Here is a 24,789-nt window from a genome sequence, read left to right as displayed (position 1 = left end):
TGGTGTACGTCCCTCACTGCTAAGTCAAAGCTGCTTTAGTGAACTTTTTAACTAGAGGACTTGTTTGCCCATAGTGTGTGTATAAACATGGATCTGCTCAATGCACTGTCAATTTGATTTCTGGCATGTGTTTTATAGTCCATTGCTAGCACTGGCAAATGTGTTCTGTTTTGTCTCTAGGAATGGGAAGCATGCCCAATCTGTCCATGCCTCACTCATTGCCTCCAGTTGCACCTGTGGCAACCCCCCTATCCTCTGCGACTTCAGGGACCACCCTTCCTCCCTTAATGATGCCTGCTCCCCTAGTGCCTTCCGTTAGCACATCATCACTACCAAATGGAACCGCTGGCCTCATTCAGCCTTTATCCATTCCTTATTCTTCTTCAAGTAAGTACTTCCGAGCTAATGAGTAAGAAACTGTCAAAGAAAGAAACTGGTACATTTGTGTCCCAATAAATACAGATTTCCTTCATACTTTGTGATATTGTTTAGCGTGAACCTTTTTCTTCGTTTCTTTCTTTCCTTTTCTCTTTTTTAGCATTGCCTCATACATCATCTTACAGTCTCATGATGGGAGGACTCGGCAGCGGTGCTGGTTTACAGAAAGCCCAGTCTCTGATTGATTTAGGATCTAGTAGGTATGAAGGCTTAAAACCTCCAACTTTTTATGCTTTCAATAAGGAGTATCTACAAATGACTTTTTTTTTGCAAGCTCTGAGCTTATCCAGGTTTTACTTTACAGTGGCCAAATGTAAAATGCTTAAGGTAAATTTACTCTTATAACTCACATAAAATAATTTTTTGTTTTTAGAATTAGTAAATGCTTGAAAAAACGTTTCACATAAACTAAAAATGTTCTTCTGTATTTCTAATTAGTCGAGTTTTTGCCCAAAATAATGTACTTTTTGTATATGTTTCTCAAAAAGTCTCATAATTGGGGTGCCTGGGTGGCTCAGCCGGTTAAGCGGCTGCCTTCGGCTCAGGTCATGATCCCGGGGTCCTGGGATCGAGCCCCGCATCGGGCTCCCTGCTCAGTGGGGAGCCTGCATTTCCCTCTCCCTCTGCCTGCCTCTCTGCCTATTTGTTCTCTCTCTCTCTCTCTGTCAAATAAATAAATAAAATCTTAAAAAAAAAAAAGTCTCATAATTATGGTATGTTATTAATTTTTTTCTTGAGCAAATTCTGCTGATTGAGTATCTTTTACATTTTAGAAAACACAAAAGCATCAGTGTTCATTCATCACTCCTCATATAAATCATAACACTCTTCAAAGCAGTGTACCAAGAGTGTTAGCTTTAACCCAGAAGAGGAGTATTGGCATCCCAGCTGAGATACTCATTGAATGTGTGACCTTGTTTTTCATAACATCATTGAGCCATAGTTTGGTGGAGACAGTAATACCTTTTAAGTTTGTCATGGGGATTAGAAAAAGTATTCATAAAGCCTCTGGCACAATACAGGGCCTGGCACATAGTAGGTTCTTGGTATACAGTAGTTCTGTACTTCATGTGGTATCTGCTTTCCTAAGAATGAGGTGAAATTAAATTTTTCAAATATCAAACACAAAAGCAATTAGTATTGTACTATAGAAGGTATGATTCTTAATGTCTCTGCCTTTTGAGGTTTAACTAAATGTATTTTAGTTAGTAACATAAAATTTTTAAATAAATTTTGTTATAGCTCAACTTCCTCGACTGCTTCACTATCAGGGAACTCGCCCAAGACTGGGAGCTCAGAGTGGGCAGTTCCTCAGCCTTCAAGATTAAAATATCGGCAAAAATTTAATAGTCTTGACAAAAGCATGAGTGGATACCTCTCAGGTAAGTGGCATTCAGTGCTTAAGAATGTGAGAAAGTTAAAGTTTTTTATATGAATTTCTAGTGAAGAACTTTTGAGTTTGTACTTTGTAGCTCATCTAAAATTTTAATGTCCAAAAAATTTAGCAGGCATTTGATAAACACAAATATTTTAAGTTGTGTGAGAGTTCAAAGATGGGTACAGCTTGATTGATTTCTTCAAAGTTCTTACAGTAAAGTTGAGCACACAGGTAGACACCAAACTTTTCGGAAAAAAGACCTCTCCCTTGAGAAGATTAAGCCTCACCCTCCAGTACAGTGAAAGAAGAACCTCCTATGACAAGGACCAGTGTGTGGGACTTAGCCTCAGCTTTTTCCTTGCGGGTCCCCTTCCTCATTGGGTCTTTCTGTGCTTATCCTTACTAAAACCTCTGTGAGCATTGTCCACCCTTTAATGTTCCAACCCAGATGTGCCCATAAGACTTGACCTCAGGTCCCTATAGAACATTGGAGTCCACGCTGGAACATTATCCAAACTTTTCCAATTAAGGGTAGTGAAGGAGATATAAACAGACGGTAATAGGCAAGTAGAGTTCCCACCTTCTAACTTTCCCCCTTTCTCTTCCCTCAGCAACTAATTTACAGTTTAGACAGAGAAATTAAAGACGTGTTTTAAGATAATAGAGCTTTAAAGTGCTTAGGGAACATAGAATGGGAGATGCTAATACTAAAGAGATCAGATAAAACATCTTATAGGAAGGGAGCATTTCAGCTCCATCATGAAAGGAAGAGTTAGGGTTTAGACAGATAGAGATTGAAGGTGATAGCATTTGAGGGTGACAGAGAAGAAATCTTAAGAGCAAAAAGTACACGGTATGTTTGGAGAATTTGAAAAGTAGTCTATAGAATAGGAGTATGGGGTCTCTTAATTTTGCAGTGGGGCAGGGGAGCAAGAAGGCCTTGGAATTGATTGGACAAGCAAAACTGCAATGCTCTCTTTAAATTTTCATAACTGTGATAAAAACTTAAAAAAAAAAAAAAAAAAAAAAAACCAAGGTAGAGGGTGATTGGGCCTTGGGCTGGACTGCTCCTTTCTATACACTTAGCACTGCCTACTGCGCTTGCATGTGAGGTCGTGTATGTCAAAGACACTAGAAACTAAAGGGTAAAAAAAGGGCAAAGGAATTATGCACACAAAATTCAGGACAGTAGTTCCCTTTCATGAAGGAGGCATGGAGATAAAGTCGTGGAACATTGCTTCAAAGCATTTAGTAATGATCTAGTGTTAAGTTTGGGTGGTAGGTTCAGGCATGTCTTTATATCATACTTCATAACCTAATATTCGCTATTTTATATGTATCAAATACTACATAATAACTACACTTTTCTTTAATTTTATCAAATTACTTGAAATAAGATATACTATATTTTTAAGTCATACTTTTTTTTTTTTTTTTTTTTTAACATTTAACATCTCTGAAATTAGGGACATGTGTTACCATCAGTGGTGTCTTAGCACTGGGTCATGGTTTTGTTGGCAGTGCTTTTTTCTTTCTTAGTGTTACCTAAAATAATGATGTGTCTTATAATTGATGGCATCTTAGATTCTGTGAAATATGATATTCAGCACACTTAAGATTCATGAAAAGTCACAATTCCCGTTTTTTAAAAAAAATGAACTTTGGGCACTACATTTTGCATTAAAAAGCTTCTTTTTTCAAAATAAAAAGTGGACTAAAAAGACATGTACAAAAATGTTCATAGTAGCTTCATTCAAAACATCTGAGAAAGAAACAGCCTAAATATCTATCAACAGGGGAATGAATAAACAAATTGTGGTGTGTTCCTGTAACATAACACTTCACAGCAAAAAGACGAATGAATTCCTGATACATACAACAACATGGATAATGTATTGAATGGAAGAATTCTGGCCCAAAGCGTCCACACTATTCAATACATTTATATGAAGCTGAGGAACCGGAAACCTGGTTGATGGTGATAGAAATCAGAATATTATAATTATTCTGTTGGGAAGGGACCATGCACAAACCTTCTGAGATGCTAAAAACATTCTGTATCTTGATAAGGATGTTGGTTGCATGTATACATACCTATGTAAAAATTCATCAAACAGTACACTTAAGATTAGTATACTTTATGTATGTACTAAAAACATACAGTATAAACAAAGGTGGAATATGAAGGTCTATGGAAAGTCAACTATGAAGAATTAGTCCCCTAATGTTACTTTATTTGTATATGTCACATTGTATAAAGGTCGTGTATTGAGTTGTTTGCAGAGAATGAGAGTAAAGCTATGTATTCATATTTAAGGGAAAGTTTTTTTTTTTTTTTGAAAAAAATAGCTGTTTCTTGTGTCTTGAAACTGAGCGTGAGCCCCAGGTATATGAGGATGGGACTGGCCTAGACTTACATGTTATGCTTTGTTAAATGAGTGTAGCATTCGGTGGTCTAATTTTCTTCCTCTTCTTCTTCCCTTCCCTCTAAACTCTTGTAATTTATTTAGATTAATTCATTGACTTGTAGTTTCTGCATCACATCTTCTGGGCACTCTGTGATGCACTGGAATCACAGAGGGGGGAAGATATGGTCCATATCTTTGAGGAGTCCACGGTATATAGGTCACAGAATCATAACATTTGATTAGTGGTTTAAAAGTGCTGTGATTGGGGTGCCTGATGGCTCAGTTGGTTAAGCATCTGACTTTTGATTTCAGCTCAGGTCATGATCTTGGGGTCATGAGATTGAGCCCCACATCAGGCTCCATGCTCAGCAGGGAGTCTGCTTGTCCCTGTCCCTCTGCTCCTCCCCCTGCTCACTTGCTCACTATGTCAAATAAATACATAAAATATTTTTAAAAAATAAAAGTGCTGTGATTAATATAGATGAGAAAGTGACCAATGCTGAGGATATGAGAGAGTTTCATAGAACAGATGACATTTGAGCTGGATCTTACAGGATGAGTAGTCCACCAGGTAGAGAAGGAGGGACTAGCATTATAGGCACAGGAAATAGGATATCCAAAGGATTGGCAGACCAACAGTGTAGATGTTCAAGTGAGCTTTTCTTAGTAGAGTACTCTGCTGGCTCTCTATAGCCCTTTGTATTATTTACACCTTGCACATATTTAAGCCTTCCACCAGTAGGCTTTTAACCATTTACATTCCTTCCTTCCTTCCTTCCTTCCTCCTGTTTGCTCTGTTGCCTCATGCTAAGGGATCTACTTTCAGTTGTCTTTGACCAAGAGCTGAAACATTAGTTATAGACCTTTTTTTCAGATTTAAAATAACCTTCCATTTCCTCTTATTGGAAGAGTCCTCCTTTTTAACATAAAGACCTCCTCAAATCTCACTTACGTGAAATCTACTGAGGACTAATTATTTGGGAGATGGTATGAGCTATTTCCAGTGTACGTACTCTTTTCTGTGCAGAGTTGTTTGGGTGGTTCTCGACTCAGGCCAAACCCTAAGTAGGGCCTGACTCTTCCAATACTCATGGCTTAGTTGTCACCTGGGAGTGGGAGGTGCGACACCAGCTTTACTAACTAGGAGACTGTCCCTAGAGAAGCCGTGTCATTTTATCCATGGTCAGAAAGCCACACACTTGCCCACCAGGGGTGAATGCTCCTGTGAATGAGACAGGGACTTTCTGTTCTGAATGGATTCCTGGGATTTCTGTGTGACCATTATCCTGACATGAAAATGCAGGTCAGGAAGCCTATTACAGAAGCATATTTTTGATCACTGAGGGAGAGAAGAGAAGTTGGAACAGTTTATTACAGATCGTAAGCATCCAGTGAATGCTGTTATTACTCTCAAACCCTATCCCATAAGTCCCCACTGCACCTTAGAGAACTTTGGATTACAACTTTATTCATCACTTTAGCAAATATTTATTAAGCATTTATGTACCTGGCACTGGGTACAATATGTTAGTGAATAAGGCAGTCAAGGTTTTTGTCAGTAGGACCTAGTATGATAGTGGAAACAGACAATAAACAGGTAAACAGGAAGATAAATGTTACATTACAGATTGTGATATGAGCTATGAAGGAAACAAGCAGGAAGTATATTGGATCATAGGGTGGACAGAGAAGGCATTTCTGAGAAGGTGGCATTAAATTGGGACTTTTAGAGTGAGAAGGACCCACACATGCAGTCATGTTGAATTGTAGAACTTGATGTTGGATATGGGTGTACATGAGGGAAGGATCGAGGGTGACTTTCTGCTTTCTGGGTGATGCCACCCAGAGCGAGGGGAAAGCTAAAGGTAAATGGTTTTGGTGAAGGTTAGGAAGCGGGCTGTGAATGGCGGTTGAGAGAGTCATTTTGTACGTATTTGGTTTGAGATGCCTGTGAAATACTTAGGCAGGTTTTTCAGTTAGATACAGAAGTCTAAACCTAGAGCAGAGGTTTGGGCTGGGGCTTACATTTGCAAGTTATCTAGGTGCTATTTAAAGTCACAGAAATGAATTGAACACACAAAGAGAACAGAGTGCCCAGGGCAGAGCCTTGGGGAATGCCAGCATTTACAGGTTGTTTGGAAGAGGGAGAGTAGAGACAGAGGAAAGAGAGAGACGAGAAAGTCTGAAGATGCTAAGAAAGCAGTACTTAGAGGTGCCCAGGGAGCACGAGGAGGCCCAAGAGTTCAGCCTCTAGTACTTTCTGTGCCAGTGCTTCGTCCTTCGTGTTGGTCGGTGGTGTGAACTGTTATTTTCTGAAAGGACATGGGGGAACACTTGAGTTACTAATTCTTGATTTTAAATTCCTTGGGGCAAGAGCTGTGTTTTGATTACTACTGAATGCTCAGCACCTGGCACGTGGTAGAACCTTTTTGATGTTAGAAGTTCCCAGGATAGCAGCAGTATTATTTTATAGAATACAGTTATTTAGGTTTGCATGAATTTAAAGAAGCTAAGGAATTTTCTTTTTTTCTGGTTTTCCCCACTCAATCAGGTTTTCAAGCTAGAAATGCCCTTCTTCAGTCAAATCTTTCTCAAACGCAGCTAGCTACTATTTGGTGAGTTTGTCCATTAATTATGATTTTTAACTATACATTCTCTATTGTAAGAAAAATACTGTTTCTGTAAAAGTTTGTGACTCAAAGATGTTCCATAAAAGCAGCCATTTGAAGGCTAATGCAACCTTGAAAGCCCATAAAATTGTACAAATTGTTATTCTTGACAATGTAGCATTTAATTATTTTGTAAGTAAAACTAGTTTGCCTTTTCATAACGGCATCTATGGAGAATTAGGGAATATCTCATTTTTAATTTAGAGCTAAATGTATTTGATAGGTGAATCATCCATGAAATAAGACAAGCCACCTTCTCAGAAGGAATGTTTCCCTTTCTGTTTCAAAGTTTCTCCCCTCTCCTGTGTGATAAGACAATGAAGGGTAAAAATAAGCTCACTTTTCCATATATATTTACATTTCACTAAAATATGTTAACCCAACTGTTTTCCTGTCATTATTCTTGTTTTGAAATTAAATATTAAACTCTTGGGGCGCCTGGGTGGCTCAGTTGGTTAAGCGACTGCCTTCGGCTCAGGTCATGATCCTGGAGTCCCGGGATCGAGTCCCGCATCGGGCTCCCTGCTCAGCGGGGAGTCTGCTTCTCCCTCTGCCCCTCCCCACTCTCATGTGCTCTCTCTCATTCTCTCTCTCTCAAATAAATAAATAAAATCTTCAAAAAACAAACAAACAAAAATATTAAACTCTTGAAAATATTTTACTCTAAGTAGACTTTGTTTATAAGCTGTGAATGTTCACATTTGCTTTAGGACCCTGGCTGACATTGATGGTGATGGACAGCTGAAAGCTGAAGAGTTCATCCTTGCGATGCACCTCACCGACATGGCCAAAGCCGGCCAGCCGTTGCCACTGACGTTGCCTCCTGAGCTTGTCCCTCCGTCTTTCAGGTGGGCGCCTCTTGAGGTGAAGAGGCATGGTTTTGATTCCTGGGCAGACGTGATTATTACATTGCGATCTCCTGAGGCCTCTGCTCTAGTTTAGTGGGAAGTTAAACATCAACACTGCCATTCAATTTTGGTATTTAATGAGTTATACCAGGAAGGAGTGGAAATGGGTGTGTTTCCACCATATTATAGATAAGGAAACTGACAGCTACAGAGATTAAGAACACACTTGCTCATGGATAGCAGTCAGCTAAACTGTGATGCGAATCCAGATCTCTCTGGCTAGACAGTCCATATCCTGCTGTACATTGTAACTCTAGACCATATTGCATTCTAAATGTCTTTAATACTGCATTCTAAATATTAAATGGCTCTAGTCATTGGTAGTATAACTGTATATACAGTCTAGAAATTCTCAGACTGCGTGATGCTAAATTCGTTTGTTGTCTGCTTTTCTTAGAGGCGGAAAGCAAATTGATTCTATTAATGGAACTCTGCCTTCATATCAGAAAATTCAAGAAGAGGAACCTCAGAAAAAGTTACCAGGTAACATTGAGTGTCTAAGCTGAATATTTACAGTGGGTTCTCTTAAATTTTACCTTGAGATGTAAACGAGTATTTAGAATCATTACATTCTTAATATTTTATATAAGAGAAAACTATTTGATGAATGGGTTGGATTTTGACATCAATAAAATGAAGATAGTAAAAAATGAGAAGTGTATTTAGAAGAGGCAGTGTATGTATTTGGCAAGAGTCTGTGTATTAGACATCCTAGTTAAAATGTTTCTCCCACTTTAGGAAAAATCACTGGAGCAAGCTTTGTGATGAAATCTTTAGCTGTAAAGAAAAGTTTAAATATTGGTTGAAAAAGTATATATGTAGATGTTTTAAAGCATTAAAAAGTTAGTGAACTATATCAAATAAAACAAGTATATAGCCATATAGCTTTGTTTGTCCTTGAAGAAAATGCTGAGAAAAAAGTTGGAAAGTATTTTTATTGGCAGGAACAGTAAAATTATTTCTCTCTCTCAGATGGATTCAAACTTAGAAATTTGTTTTCCAAAAATGAATACTCTTAGACAAAAGTTAAATACTTTACTATTTACATTTGAGTTAAAATTATCCTTAGGGGAAGTATCCACAGAGTAACAGCACTCAAATGATCAGGAGGCATGAGAGTGTTGAAACTGGTGTCCACGTTGTTGGGCTCTTCATGCGAGAGTGCTTACAACATGCTTTATTTAGTTACTTTCGAGGACAAGCGGAAGGCCAACTACGAGCGAGGGAACGTGGAACTGGAGAAGCGACGCCAAGCGCTGATGGAGCAGCAGCAGAGGGAGGCAGAACGTAAAGCTCAGAAAGAAAAGGAAGAGTGGGAGCGCAAACAGAGAGAATTACAGGAGCAAGAATGGAAGAAACAACTTGAATTAGAAAAACGCTTGGAGAAGCAGAGGGAATTGGAGAGACAGCGGGAGGAAGAAAGGAGAAAAGAGATAGAAAGACGAGAGGTTATTTTTAAGTTATTTTTTTCCTCAGAAAATGATTATATTTAATAAGTGGCTTCATTCCATTTGATTTAAAAATGGGTATTTTTGTTGTGCCTCTTTCTCTGCATCATTCATTCTTACCTATCCTCTCCAACTCTGAGCCTTCCTTCCCTTGTGAAGCGTTTTCAGGGCCAGTAACTGGGAGAAAAGGCCTGTCTGCAGGTGATAGGTCATTCAGAGGAGGACTGATTGCAAAGCTGAGTTGAGTGAGGAGCTGAGGTTAGTGAGCCAGAGGAAGAAGTCTATCCAGGCAGGGCATGAACAAAAGTAAGCTTAGGATCCAGAGTAAGAGGCCACAGAATTGGAGAAGCAGAAAGCTGAGACTGGGGAGTCAAAGGTCTGGAGGGGAAGCACGAGGGTGGGCTTACACAGGTCCTTGGGATAAATGCTGTTGTGTGGTGTCCCTACGAGGACTGGCTTTGTTTTAAGGGGCTTGGGATGGAGCACAGAAATCATAATGACGCTGAAGTAATGTCAGGAGAAGGATTTTTCTTCCTTGATACCAGAATAAAGGTGCGATTATTCCTGGTAACATTTACATTTCTGAAATTGTCTTTTTGTTTAAGAAAAAAGTAACTACAAACAAGAAGATAGTCCCATGAAGCAATCAAAAAGTCTGATGGGTTGGGGCGCCTGGGTGGCTCAGTTCGTTAAGCGACTGCCTTCGGCTCAGGTCATGATCCTGGAGTCCCGGGATCAAGTCCCGCATCGGGCTCCCTGCTCGGCAGGGAGTCTGCTTCTCCCTCTGACCCTCCTCCCTCTCATTCTCTCTGTCTCTCATTCTCTCTCTCTCAAATAAATAAATAAAATCTTTAAAAAAAAAAAAAGTCTGATGGGTGATACTGCTTTTGTGGAAGTCTGTAGGTTAGGCCCACTGATAAAACTGGGTTTGCCCAGTTTCCTAACGTAGGCACTGAAGCCCACTAAGTGCTAAACGCTGCCTCACCTTTATCTTTGTCATCCCATCAGTTTTTGAATGATGCAAAATTGTTAATTTAAAAATTTAATATAATTCATTATTTTCAGGCAGCAAAACAGGAACTGGAAAGACAACGTCGTTTGGAATGGGAGAGGATTCGTCGACAGGAGCTTCTCAATCAAAGGAATAGAGAACAGGAAGAAATTGTCAGGTTAAACTCTAAAAAGAAGAGTCTTCATCTCGAGTTGGAAGCATTGGTATGGCTGAAGTTTAAGTGAAATTTCTCTGAATGATGCTAGAGTTACCTGTTGAAAAATGTCTTTTTTTTAAAAATTTTTTCTTAAGATTTTATTTACTTATTAGAGTGCGCACGAGAGAGAGAGAGAGAGCAGAGCACAAGTGGGGGGGGGGGAGGAGGGAGTGGCAGAGGGAGAGGGAGAAGCAGACTCCCTGCAGAGCAGGGAGCCCGACAACACAGGGCTCAATCCCAGGACCCTGGGATCATGACCTGAGCTAAATGCAGACACTTAACCTACTGAACTGCCCCTGTCATTGTTTTTTAAACCTACCTCATGAATACATGATATTTCCATGTGATTAAATAGTCATGTTTTCATGTATGCTTAACAGTCTGGACAATATAGTTTACCAAACAATGACTTAGAATGCCGAGAATTACGTTTCGGTCTCAGTTCAGAAGCTGACAAACTACGTATTCCTGGGCAAGACATTTCCCTTCTCTGTGTTTTGCTTTGCCCGTCTGTAAAATAAAGAGTTGTGCTAGTTCGGTAATTTTTCTTTTTTTTTAGTTTAGTAATTTTCTATTTTGAAATTGGTGTCTAGAAGATTGTCCGCAGAGGGGTGACCAGCAGTGGGAGGGGGATGCCAAGGCAGCAGGGCAGTGCTCCCTTCTCCCCAGCACTTCCCATGACTCATGACAGACAAGCTCCACAGTTACCTGCTTTGCTTTTCTTGGAGTTTATCTAGATTTGCTTGGAAAAAAGGGTTCTGCTAAAAGAAAAAATGATTTGAAACTCCTGATCTAAATGGTCTCTTAGGATTCCTTCCAGTTCTGCAGGATAATGGTTCTTAGCTAATATTGGCCAGTATGCTTACCAGTTTTTACACATCAGATGTCAGAGAGTCAAGTTGTTTAAAAGGCTTTGTTGCAAATGCAAGGCGAGAAGATAGAAAGGGTGTAGGGAAGGCATACTATTCTACTACAGCCCTAGATTCCATAAGCCTGACCTGATAGTATAATAGGATTTTGCAAAAATACATGTGTAGCCATGTTGTAGAGCCAGGCTTAAATCTTCTTTAATTAGAGTCTAACATTTTATTTGGTTGATGACATTGAAATTAAAATTTTTAAAAATCACATTTGTGGTCATAGGTACTATTTTATGCCTTCAAATGGACAGGAAAGCATATCACAATGTATTCATGCCATAGTACAACAAAGCAGGCCTAAAAATCTTTAACTTCTTTGTGTAGCTACTTGGATTTCTGTCTGACTATATTTTTCCTTAAAATTGATCAATTGATTCATCGCTTTTCCCCCAAGAACCTGGATTGCATACCAAGCAGTAGCACAGATTAATGTGCTGAGTCTGGAAGGTCCAGAGTCTATACATGCTGAAGATAGTAATGCTATCTTACTATCACTAGGGTGGACACTAGTAGGGTGGACACAGCATATTCCTTTTAGCATGTGTTTCTCAAATACAAAACATACTTTTCAGTAAAAAAATTATCAGTGATTTTTAAGCTTCATTTCTCCTCACCTTGCTGTATTAGTTGGCTAGGGCTGCCATAACAAAATACCACAGACTGGGTGGCTTAAACAACAGAAATTAATTTTCTCACAGTTCTGGAGTCTGGAGTCCAAGATCAAGATGTCAGCAGGTTTGGTTACTTCTGAGGCCTCTCTCCTTGGCTTGCAGATGGCTGCCTTCTAGCTCTTTCCTTACATGGCCCCTCCTCTGCCTGTGCATCTCTGGTGTCTGTTTTGTGTCCAGATTTTCTCGTGTCATAAGTCAGGTTATATTAGGACCCATCCATATCACCTTATTTAACCTCATGATCTCTTTAAAGACCCTATCTCCAAATACAGTCACATTCTGAGGTCCTGGGGATTAGGACTGCAACATATAAATTATGGGAAGATACACTTCAGCCCATAACACCTCACCCTTCTCCTTAGCCTCCATTAAGAATCTTTACTGGTTTGTTTTGGGTTTTTTTTCCCCTACTTCTCAGAAGAAGAGGAAAGGAATATTTGGTGTAGGAGAAGAGAATTGTGGCCAAAAAGGCCCTCCTGGACCCTGTTTAATTAGAGGAAGTTAGATGACAACGTGGAGGGTAGAAATAGAAGCTTAGAGAAGGTAATGCTGAAAGTCACATGTAGATGTTTGTTTCTCCTCATTATTCTTTGAGACTGTCTCTATTTTAATATTATATATTAATGCCTAACTGCTGAATTCAGAAAAAATTCAGTGTGCTATGTTTGTGCTTACTCATATAAACATCTGGGCTCTTATGCTCTGAGAATGGTACATTTCCTGCTAATAATAACTGTCTGGAGTTAACAGATACAACCTTAGAACACATTCCACTTTATTTTATTTGTTTATTTTTACGTAGGCCCCATGCCTAATGTGGGCCTCGAACTCACGACCCCCAGATTAAGAGTCACATGCTCTACAGACTGAGCCAGCCAGGTGCCCCCCACTTAGTTTTAGATATTTATCTAGACTTAGTATAAATGATAAATGACATTTAAAAGTTTAAATAAGAATATGATTCCCCTGGGGCACCTGGCTGGCTTAGTCGTTAAGCGTCTGCCTTCGGCTCAGGTCATGATCCCAGGGTCCTGGGACCAAGCTCTACATTGGGCTCCCTGCTCCATGGGAAGCCTGCTTCTCCCTCTCCCACTCCCCCTGCTTGCGTTCCCTCTCTCGCTGCCTCTCTCTGTCAAATAAATAAAATCTTTAAAAAAAGAAAAAGAATATGATTCTCCTGATAGGAGCTTTTCCCATTAGCATTTTATGTTACCATATATTTTTATGCTCTTCCTATAGAATGGCAAACATCAGCAGATCTCAGGCAGACTTCAAGATGTCCGACTCCGAAAACAAACTCAAAAGACTGAGCTGGAAGTTCTAGATAAGCAGTGTGACCTGGAAATTATGGAAATCAAGCAACTCCAACAAGAACTTCAGGTTAGTCCTTTGCTGCTGAATCGTCCATAAATGTGAGCAGTTGTTCATAATTCTTCCTAATAGAATAGTTTTTGTTTTGGGGTGATGAACCCCTCTGGGTCTCTGATGGACTTCCTACCTAGAAGGATGTAAATATACACCATCTTGTATATAGTATCAGGAAGCTCCGATGCCCCCTAAAGCTCTACTAGACATCTGGTTAAATTCTGCTTAATATTTGTACATAAATGGATGTTTATCACTTCGACTTTTAAATCTTTAATAAATGTGTAGGTATACCTATACATTAAACTAAGTTTATTGCTACTACTCTTAGGAAATTTTGACTTAACGTTATTTTTTCACAGTTCTGGTGAGAGTGTTGAATGTGTATGTCCCTCAGGGACTTAGTAATCTTCCTTACCTGTGCAGTAGGGTCTAGCTCAGTTATCGTGGTTTGCAGAATAAGAACTCTGGGAGCATTCTGCATCTTTGGCGTTCTCTTACTAAATTTCTGTTTCTGTATAGACTAGCAATTAATTAACAAAGTCTTCTTGCTGTGTCACAGCTGGTACAGACAGAGGCCAAATAACATTTCCTGTCTGATTTAAACGTGCTTCCCTAGTTACTCCTGAGGTTTTAGTTTCTCTTTGATATTTATTCTGGGGTGTCATGACCTGCTTACAAATACCATTTAGCTGATAGCAAAGGCACCTCTCACCTTGTGCCTGTGGACGGACATCTATCAGTACACTGAAAACTGTAAGACTTCTAGACACACCCCATTGATAAGGACTTTCTTCACCACCTTTTCTCCAGCCAGTCATTCATAAATGGATTTATGTTTAAATATTTGTATTTTAAATGACACATAATTCCATCCTAATTTATTCATAAATTGTAAGCAGTTTACAGCTACGTATTATTTCTATACTAAGTTTTAAGAGTGATTAAATCATGTATTTAAGTTTTCAAAAAATTCTCAGACAACATGACAGAATTTTAATTTTTTTTTAACTTTTTTTTTTTAAAATAAGGATTATCAAAATAAGCTTATCTATTTGGTACCTGAGAAGCAATTATTAAATGAAAGAATTAAGAACATGCAACTCGGTAACACACCTGGTAAGTCTCTAATATTTGTTTTACCTGTTTTATTCTTCTCCGAATGACCGTACCAGTCATACTCTGTTACTTGTTCAAATAGCATTATTCTGTTATACATAGCATTTCTTGTCTGTAGTTTAAAATTTCAGAATAGTGTGAAAAAATCACAGATGTTATGTGCATTTTGGCAAATCCTACACTAATGGTAAAGAACTGTTCAGGAGATTTTACCATGGGACCAAGCCTGTGAGATTCTGGGTGATAGTGTACAGCAGTGTTAGGCCTAAGCAGAATGGAATGCCCTTCCCAGACCTTTCATATCACCTAACTGATTCATATAAAGACTTTTACCTGCTTGGCCCTCTTGACACCTTTGGAACAAAATAGTCCAAGGTAATTTGTGGATTGTAACATTTTTCTTGATCCAAGTCCCAACCAGGATACTGAAAAAAATCTCTATGTTGGATAGCATGCCAGTAACAATATAACAGAAGAAAGGTTTACTTAAAGAAAAGTAAATCTGCAAATACTGTGTTAGAACTAACTGAAGTATCCTAAATGTCTCTCTTTGAGTATCTGTCAGTCTTTCCATTCCAGGGCTCTTTATTATACTTCTGGCTCTTTAGGAAGTCCAGTAAACAACATCCCTCGTCTTTGCCCAAGTTCTGAACAAATAGCGAAATAAGGCAAAGAAGCAAGACATATGAGAGACCAAAATATTGCCTCATTTTTGGTAAAGCTGATATTGGACAGCCTGGCTTACCTGTGAGTGGGATAGCCACTCCTGTAACAACCGGGTGTCCGACAAAGTAGAACAGGTTTACTGTGGGCAGTTCAGTCTCAAGAACACAAGGGATTGGAAGGGTCTAGGCTGTGTATGCCCAAGTCCTTATCCTGAGCTCACCAATTACTGAAGGGGTGGAAAGAAGCTGAGAATGGTGTCCTAGTGAAGGGCCCGGTACATGGAAGAAACACCAGGAATAGAGAATTTTACTTTTGTGAACTGTTCCTGCTGCGTCTCTAACCTTCCACTGAAATGGTCTGCCCATGTCTCTTCTCAGACCGTCTTCCTTGCACAGAATTGTTTTCTTGGCTGTTCAAAGTGTATCAACCCCCACCTCACCCCTCCCCAGGCGTTCCAGAGGCAGGATGAGCCAGCCCTCCTGACCTGTGCAGTCGCAGAAAGCATAGCATCACCCTCGTTGTTTTAGTATTTGGATTGTGAATGGAATGTAGAATACTGGGGACCTGGTAGAGCTAGTCTTTCTTATAGAATGTGATCCAAGTCACCCGTTATTACAGTTATTGGTTCAAAATAGGAAGCTTTTGTTTGCAGTTTGCAAAGTACCCTGTATCCCTTAGATTCCTCTCTGTATCTCTGTTGCCACTGAAGATTACCAACTATGTGCCAAGCACCATCCTAGGTAGTTTTCATGCACTGTGTCCTTCAATCTTTACAACAGCCCAGTGAAGTAGGTATTGTTATTCCCATTGTGCAGCTCAGCAAAACTGAGGCTCAGAGAGATTAAGTAGTTGCCCAAGGTGGTGCAATAGTCATTCTCAAATTCTTGTCTGAGTCCAAAGCCCACCGTGCCACCACATTGCCTCTCTTAATTTTCAGTTATCTAACATGGTGTTCATAGATATGATCTATTCACATTCAGTATTGAAACATCCATTATTCATGATGCTCATTTTGAATGTAAATTAACTGATTTTTTCCACATTGCTTGTCTCCCAACTGAACTAGACTCTGAACTACTGGAGGCTAGGACCCATGCCTTGTCCTTCTTTTTCCCCTGCTATTGAACATAGTACAGTGCCTTGCACATAGCAGATGTGTAATTTCTTGAGAAAATATTTGTTGAAATACTGGAAAACCACTAGAGAATTATGAGAGAATTTAGCAAGATGTCTGGATAAAAAGTGAGCATGTAAAAATCAGTAACTTTTACTATATATCAAAAGTACTTAATTAGAAAATATCATGAACAAAGGTCTCATTTACATTAGTATTCTCATTATGGATAAAGAAATGTGTAGCTATAAAATTTTACTGATAGATACTAAAGATTCCTGGATAAGGAGGTATATGTTATGTTCCTGAAGGATCTAGCTCAGTGCTGTAAAGATGTCATTCTCTACCACTTCGTCCCATACACTCAGTTCTTCCATTCAGGTTTCTTTAAATGAAACCTGGCAAGATAATTCACAGATTCACCCAGAAGAGAAAACGTGCAAGATTAGGCAAGACTTGAAAAAGAGTAACATTGGTCAGGGGAAGACACTAGCTCTGCAGGTATCAAAACATGTTAGGACCCCTGAAACAAACATTATATGTTAATTAATAGAATTTAAATTTAAAAAAAAAAAAAAAGTTAGGAAAGCTCTAGTCCCTAAAGCAGTATATTATTGATCAGAAAGACAACATAGAACAATGGAATTGAATAGAGGGTCTAGAAACAGGTCTGTATATATATGACAGTTTAGGATATGATAAAGTTGGCATTTAACACCAGTGGGGAAAGGATGGGCTTTCAGTAATCACTGTCACTTCAATAAGTAATCTGGGGGACGGTTGACTCTGAAAGGGAGGTGGGGAACAGAAATAAAGTCTAGGTAAACTAAGAGGATAAACATAAAAAATGCCTCTAGAAAAAACGTTACAAAAACGAAGGAAAACATTTTTATAATCTCAGTGTTGGGAACATTTCTTCAAATAATCCCTAGAGCTATGAAGGAAAATATTTACAGATTTGATGATACAAAAGTAAACATTTTCATGAGGCAAGACATCATAAACAGTACAGCATTGGAAATACATACAGTACAACAAGAATTTAGAGTTGCTGCAAATCAGAAATGAAGACAACCCAACAGGAAGAAAAAAGGCAGTGGATGGGGTGAGGCAATCCAGAAGGGGGGCAGATTAGCCTATAAATAGGTGTTGATTTGATTTCAGTTGTTATCAAGGAAATACAAATTAAAATAACAATAAGGTTTCATTTTTTTGCCAATTAGAGAAAATGAAAAAAGGTTGATAATATTCAGTGTTGATGAGGATATCAGAAACAGGTACTTTGATGAGGAGATCAGAAACAGGTACTTTGGTGTCATTTGATATTAGTTTACCTTTTTGGAAGGACAGTTTGGCAGTTTCTGTCAAAATTTAAAGTGTTCAAATCCTTTTACATGGCAGTTCTTTCACCTCCTAGCCACATAAAATACTTTCACATGTGCTTATAATACATGTACGAGGATATTTATTGCAACATTTTTATATAAATAGTAGAAAATTAGAAACAACCTAATGGCAATCCAAAAGGGAATAGTTATGTAAATTATGAAATAGCCATCATGTAGACTACCATTGGAGCAATTTTAAATTTATATGTCTTTTTTTTTTCCAGTGTTACTGAAATGTAGTTGGCATACATCACTGTGTAAGTTTAAGTTTGACTTAGATATATTGTGAGAGTAAAAGTCAATTACCAGTAGTGACAGAAGAATTTCTACCAACTATAAACTATCTGATGTTTGTATTTCAGATTTAGGGATTGGTTTGCTTCATAAAAAATCATTGGAAAAGGAAGAATTATGCCAAAGACTTAAAGAACAATTAGATGCTCTTGAAAAAGAAACTGCATCTAAGCTCTCCGAAATGGATTCATTTAACAATCAACTAAAGGTACTTATCTTCTGTTATATTCATTTTTAGTTAGCTGCCTTCTTCCTCGTTTTGATTTTGTGGATTGAGTAACTAAAGCTCTTATTGTTATATGTAGTATATTTGTGTAATTTATCTTATAATTGAGCTATACCAGGATTACAAGATTGCTTTTAATGTTCTCTGTCGATATTATAAACATTGCTATGTAACAAAAACAATCATTTACCATGGTTTCCAGTTCTTGACTGTTTTTATTGGCGTCCATACATTTTAAGAATAAGTGCCTTTGTCAGTATAGAAAATTGATCTCAGCCAACATGACCTTAGGCAAAATTCTAAGATGGTAGATATGGAAAATTATTTAAAATAGTTCTAATGGTAGAGGCTTTTATAACATACTAAATTCTTTTGTTTGTTTCTTTGTTATAATGTAATTAACCTTTGTGAAGTAATGCAATAATCAGTGAAATCCAAAGCATAATCTGGCACTCTGAACTTTGCATGAAGAGTAAGTTCATGATTCATTACTTGCTGCAGTGGCAGAGCAGATGCTCAAAACCTCTACTGTATGTCTGTCATTTTGTGTAGTATTAGTTGTATACCGAAGCCATACCTGCGAAAGAAGCGTTCAAAGGTAAAAACCAGCCTGATGGCACATCATTCCAATTTGGGAACAGTCACAGCTATCTATCTCTTCATGTGACTTTTGCTGACTTAGAATAATATTACACCAACTACAGAGTGAACATTTTAAAGAAAAGAGACCATGGTGGCTTCAGTTATGGAGGGGAAATTTTAGGTGAATAATGTTAATAATACATTTTATACAAGCATATAGCCTGTAGAAGAAATGTTAAAGAAAACCAAATAATTTGTCTTTGATGGACAGATAAGCCAGCCAAGTTATCTTCCCTACATAATTTTTTAAAAATCTGTACATAGTTTAATTGGCTTTTTATCTGCCTTATCTTACAGTGTGGGAATATGGATGACTCTGTTCTGCAGTGCCTTTTGTCTCTGCTAAGCTGTCTCAACAACCTCTTCCTCTTACTTAAGGTTATTTTCTAATATCTAGCTCCTTTTCTTTGAGTTACTTTACTGTTTTCTTAAAAACTAGACTATTCTTTGCATTTATCTGAGTATCTTTGTTTGAAACAACATACACAATGTGGACCTTTTTTCTTTCTGTTTGCTTGAATAGCCTTCTGCTGTCTAACTGCCTGTTTGAGTCTAATGCCAGAAATTCATGGGGTTGCCCGGAGTAACCTGTCTCATGAGGAACTCAAAACACTTAGAAATAACTACCTATTTCCCTTATAACATCCCTGTGTGTTGGGTTAACTGCTGGGATGGTTACTGATTCAATTTAAAAGAAAGCTAAGGGAATGTGAGATTAAATCATTTACCCATATCACTGAAAATTACTGTTTAAAATAAAACTTACTCCTTCTGAAATGTAGGGCAAGGTTATGTCATGTATATACCAGGCTGCTTCCTAATACTGCTGTAAGGAAAAATCTTAGCCAATAATGCAGGGACAGCTTTACTTATGTCTAGTTACCAGGCCTCATGGTTAGACATGCTTGCACTTTAAATAAAAAATGTTTCAATCATATGCATAAATAAATAGCTCACTTTGTCATTTGTAGCACACAGAGTATTTCAAATACTCAATGAATTTCTGTTTGAATACAGTTTAAAGAAAGGTGCTTTGTATTTAGCTCTTGGTGACCCTAGATTTTGACTGTGCATTCTACAGCAGTAGGGCAGTTGCATGTATATATATGTGTATGTCTTCACCCACAGTGAAGACAAGAACACGATAAGTAGAACTCATTTGTTATTTAAGCAAAGGTAGCACAAGTTGGAAAGATGGTGTCAGCCTTTCCTTTATGGTGGTGGCATGAGTGGCCGGATTATCTGGTCTTAGAACTTGTGCTATAGGTTGCACAGAAATTTACCCTACATTTCTTTATCTACAGAATGAGGTTTGATGATTTTGGGGCTGTACTCACTCACAACGTCTGATTATTTCAGTTAGCATTTGATTCTCCACAGGCCAGCAGATTATTCTTGTCTCTTGTTTTGCTTTCTTCCTTCTGCTTCCTGCCTTCCAGCCCTTTCACTGCTTGTTGATACTTTCATCAGAGGCAATTTAGGATTAAAACTAAGAGGGGGTAAGAGTGGTCAGGAGACTGCTGTCACAGAAAGCAAGAAAAGAGGCCTCCTATAGTTATCACTGCAAAGCACTGCAAGCAGTCAGTTAACACAGTGCTGAAAAATACCCATGGAATCGTCAGTGAGACCTTTGAAGACCATTCTGAAAGTGCCATTTTAGTTAAGTGAGCAGAAGCTGAACTGCAGCAGATCAGGAATGAATGGGAGTTAAGGAAGGGCTGAGTGAGTGTGAACAAACAGCTCCAGGAGGAGAGTGCAAAGAAAGCATGAGGTCAAAGGAAAACAGGTTTTTTTGGGGGAGGGGGGGTGTTTAAGAAAGACTTGAAAGACAAAGGATACAAAGTTTCAGTTATGCAAGATGGATAAGTTCTGGGACGTGATGTACAGCATGGTGACTCTAGTTAGCAGTATGGTGTTGTATGCTTGAGATTTGCTAAGATAGAGAAAACTAACTATGTGAGGTAGATACGTGAATTGATTCAGTTATGGTGATCATTTCCCATGTACTAATATCAAAACATCAAGTTGTATACCTTAAACATATACAATTTTTATTTGTCAATTTTATCTCAAGAAAGCTGGGGAGAAAATAATCAGGACCACCCTTGGAAGTGGTATCAGCTTTCTGTGAGGCATATGCTTACGTGGGGAAGAGATAATTTCAGTTAGGACAGAGGAATGGAAATGGAGAGAATAGAGCTGGTGAGGTAACTGACTGTGTCTGTCTGAATGGTGATTGCCTGGCCAAGCCGAATATCTCGTTGCTGAATTCTCAGCACCTGTAAGGAGTACATGGAACGTTAGTGGGTGGCAATAAATACTTGTGGAGTGAATGAATGGTTTTGAATGTTCTCAAAAAATACACAGCATTTTAGGGTTGATGTATAGAGTTTATGAAAAAAAAAAAGTAGACAGGAATTAGAAACAGCAGAGAACCATGTATCCCACATTCTAGGAACACTTGTGACTCCATGTGTTTTTTTCTCTTAAGTAAAGGCTATTTTTTAAATGCCAAAAAAAAGGGATGTCTGGGTGGCTCGGGCGGTTAAGCGTCTGCCTTCGGCTCAGGTCACCATCCGAGGGTCCTGGGGTGGGGCCCCGAGTTGGGCTCCCTGCTTAGCGGGGAGCCTGCTTCTCCCTTTCCTGCTCCCCCTACTTGTGCTCTCTCACACTCTCGCTCTCTCTCAAATAAATAAATAAATAAATAAAATCTTTAAAACACACACACACACAAACTTGAAGGAGACAGAAGGGAGAGGGAGGAAGGAAGTGAGAGCTTGAGGTTGAATATATAAGGTGGTGGTAATTGATAGAGTCCAAGGGAACCAGATTGAGATATAATCCAGAGCATAGATTTAAGGATTAGATAAAAAGACTTTGAGTGTAACATATGGGGAAAAGATGAGCGTGAATGTGGCTAAATTTGTTTGTAGAGAGTAGGAAGCTGACAGCTTAAAGACTTAAAATCAGAAGCAAGTTGGACCATTGCAAGGAATCTTCCTGGGTAGTTGAGGACATGGAGTAAGTCCAACCAGACTAGAAGCTGGGTGCAGATGCTGGAAGTTTTACTGATTTTTGAGATGGGAAGATGAGGGAGTTCCAATCTGGTGGTTTAATGAGGCAAGATTATTAGCTGGTAGTGAGAAAAATGGATGCAAGATTAGGGAGTTTTGGGAACTCCCAAATTAGGGAAGATTAGGTAGTTCTGTTTCAGGAGAGAGAAGTAGGTGTGAAATAGAAATCTCAGTGAGGGTAGGGAGTGTATGCTTAGTAGAGGAAAACAGTAGGTGTGCTGAGCAATGTTGAATGCCTGTGTGAAGTTGGAGGTCATGAATATAAATTGAAAGCAGCATGCCTAATTGTATGATTTTTCCCCACCAAAGTTCAGCTTCTTAGATAAAAGCACAAAGAAGGGTGAAGTAGGTTCATAGGTTCATACAGGTTTGAGGTTTTAGTAGACATGACCACAAGGGAGGGACAGGGAGTTGCAGATCTTGACACAATAATTACAGTAAAGATGAACCCTGAAATATGGACTGGACGTGAAGGGGTGTGAGGAGAGGAAAGGGTGCTAATGAAAAAGGAAAAAGTGATGGGGTCATTGGGTGTACCAGGTACAAGAAGAGCTCCAAGGATAAGAACTTACGTTTAAAGAACGGGATATTTAATCAGTGGTAGTTCTGTTTCTAATGATGACAAGATTCAAGGTGTAATAATGCAAATGGTGAGTTAAATGGAGTAAAAAGGAGAATTGAGATTTTGATCAAATCCATGTGGATGTCAAAACCTTGGAGAGTAGTGAAGATTAATGAATGAGGATTAGACCAGTTGATCAAGAGATGACAATAAAGAGGAAGAGGACGGGGGTGTTGCAAGATGGTATGAGCCTCAGAAAAGCATGACTTCGTAAGAGGGAAGAGAGATAATGGTCTGGAAATGGCCGTGAAGAGCAAGGAAAATAACTTTAGTTATCCCCTCACCCTGATGTAAATGGAATAGTGGTAATAAACTGAGAGAGAAATAGAGGAAAAGCAGTGTCCTAAGGGATCAGCCAAAAGGACAAAGAGCTAAGGGAATTTTCATTCAGAAAAGCTATGTAGTTATGTGAGGAGCTTCGTGAACACAAATAGAAAGTTCCCGGACAGTGGAAGGATTTGAGGAGAGGAAGCATGGGAGATTGGGTCAGATCAAGAATAAACAGCATTTTAGAGATGAGAATTTGGGTGGTAAAGGATGACAAGGAAGACTAGGTGGGTTGACAGGTGAGAGAGAAAATTGGCCTCATTGGTCTTGGAGGAAGACAGGCTATGAGTTCTAATCTGTGGTCTTTGAGACTGTAGAGCATCTGGAGTGATCACTCCTTTAGCCTACTTGTGGTGGAATGGGATTATAATATTTAAAATTATTTGTCTGAAGAAATTATGTTCTACTGGACCCTGTAATATTCGTGTACTGGATCAAGGGTAATTTTTATTCTTTTGCTCAAGTCACACTAGGACACACAGCAAAGTGTGGGTTCAAAGATGAGACATTTGACAGGCCCTTATTCCATTAAGGAAACTGACGCACTGTCGTATCTTTAGCAGTGAGTTAGTGAGAAAGCATTGGCCTCAGAATCTGAAGAAATGAGTTCTAGTCCTACCCATGCCACTTGCTAGCTGTGTAACTGTTTGTCATTTAACCTCCAAATTTTGCTTTCTTCATTTACAAAATGAAGCTGACCATATCTGTGCTGCCTTCTTTGCAGAGTCTTAGGGTGATTAAATGAGATAGCATATATACAGAAGTGCCTTTGTGAACTACTATGTGCCATACAAATTTTTTTGATGTTCTTAGGGTAGGGATCACCCTGAATCTCCACAGTACTTTCAGTGCATTGGAAAGTGCATTGGAAGGTCACCACTGCTGACTTGGGATAATGATTGAAGAGGTACTACTATTCCTTAGAAAGTGGAATCTGTCAAGACCAGAATTGGGGCTTATCATAGACCTCTACCCTAAACCTTTCCACTGGGGCTTTGTCATTCTGGCCTTACTGACTAGTCCTCAGTTACTGTAGACAGTGCTTCTAAAATTGAGTTTTACTGATGGCCTGATTCAGGACGGAGGCGGGTGATACCTCTTGTTGTTTAACAGGCTCTGAGAGAACGAGCACACTAGGGTTAATTAATGGTCATCACTAAGACTTGATGTAGCCTCCTCTTACTCAGAATGCTGCTTTTGTGTTCTTGACTCACAGTTATCCCCCCTTTAGAATGGACATGAAATACTGTTGTTTCAAATTCCTTTAAATCATTTAATTTTTTTTTTTTAAGATTTTATTTATTTATTTGACAGAGAGAGACACAGCGAGAGAGAGAACACAGGCAGAGGGAGTGGGAGAGGGAGAAGCAGGCTTCCCGCTGAGCAGGGAGCCCGATGCGGGGCTCGATCCCAGGACCCTGGGACCATGACCCGAGCCGAAGGCAGACGCTTAACGACTGAGCCACTCGGGCGCCCCTAAATCATTTAATTTTTAAAATGTTCTTACCTAATAAAGATATTTTAGTAATTTACGTGAAAGTAAATACAGAATCTGTGGTATGGCTTAGAGTTTGAATGACATAGTGGAGATAGTTCAAAACTAGGCAAGTCACTTAATCTTCTGAGCCTCGGAAATGATCATCATTATATGCATTTTACAAGAATGTTATCAAGATCAAATGTAGGTATTATGTGTAAAGGCACTTTAAAGTGCTACACAGATGTTCAGGGTTTTTTGTTTTGTTTTGGGGTTTTGGGGATGTTAAGTTTGAGGAGCTAATTTGCATTCTGCTATAATTTTTTTTCATGACTAATAAAAATTTTTTGTCCTGATTATATCACATTATTGAGCTGAGCTGTATTTTGTCAGTTGAATCTGTTTTAAGGCCTGGCCTTTGGAAAGA

At 38.8% G+C, this 24,789-nt stretch overlaps 1 protein-coding gene across 5 annotated transcripts in view; it reads left to right on the top strand.

Annotated features, from left to right (window-relative positions):
* ITSN2 (intersectin 2) overlaps positions 1–24,789 on the top strand; it is a 140,428-nt gene that overhangs the window by 40,738 nt on the left and 74,901 nt on the right. For 4 of the 5 annotated variants that reach the window (XM_035000682.1, XM_035000683.1, XM_035000681.1 and 1 more), the window contains 11 exons: positions 181–387; positions 539–638; positions 1,681–1,820; positions 6,776–6,839; positions 7,604–7,741; positions 8,199–8,284; positions 8,987–9,249; positions 10,315–10,464; positions 13,288–13,428; positions 14,445–14,532; positions 18,063–18,202. In XM_035000682.1, coding sequence (XP_034856573.1) covers positions 181–387; positions 539–638; positions 1,681–1,820; positions 6,776–6,839; positions 7,604–7,741; positions 8,199–8,284; positions 8,987–9,249; positions 10,315–10,464; positions 13,288–13,428; positions 14,445–14,532; positions 18,063–18,202 — 1,517 coding nt within the window. Of the gene's footprint in view, positions 1–180; positions 388–538; positions 639–1,680; positions 1,821–6,775; positions 6,840–7,603; positions 7,742–8,198; positions 8,285–8,986; positions 9,250–10,314; positions 10,465–13,287; positions 13,429–14,444; positions 14,533–18,062; positions 18,203–19,159; positions 19,241–24,789 lie in introns of all 5 variants that reach the window. The other variant, XM_035000685.1, reaches the window with a different exon arrangement.

The sequence above is a fragment of the Mirounga leonina genome, unplaced genomic scaffold (genome assembly GCF_011800145.1).
Source record: "Mirounga leonina isolate KUSES-001 unplaced genomic scaffold, KU_Mleo_1.0 Mir_125, whole genome shotgun sequence".
NCBI lineage: Eukaryota > Metazoa > Chordata > Mammalia > Carnivora > Phocidae > Mirounga > Mirounga leonina.
Note: the sequence above shows the minus strand (reverse complement) of the source record. Positions and strands in the feature narration are given on the sequence as shown.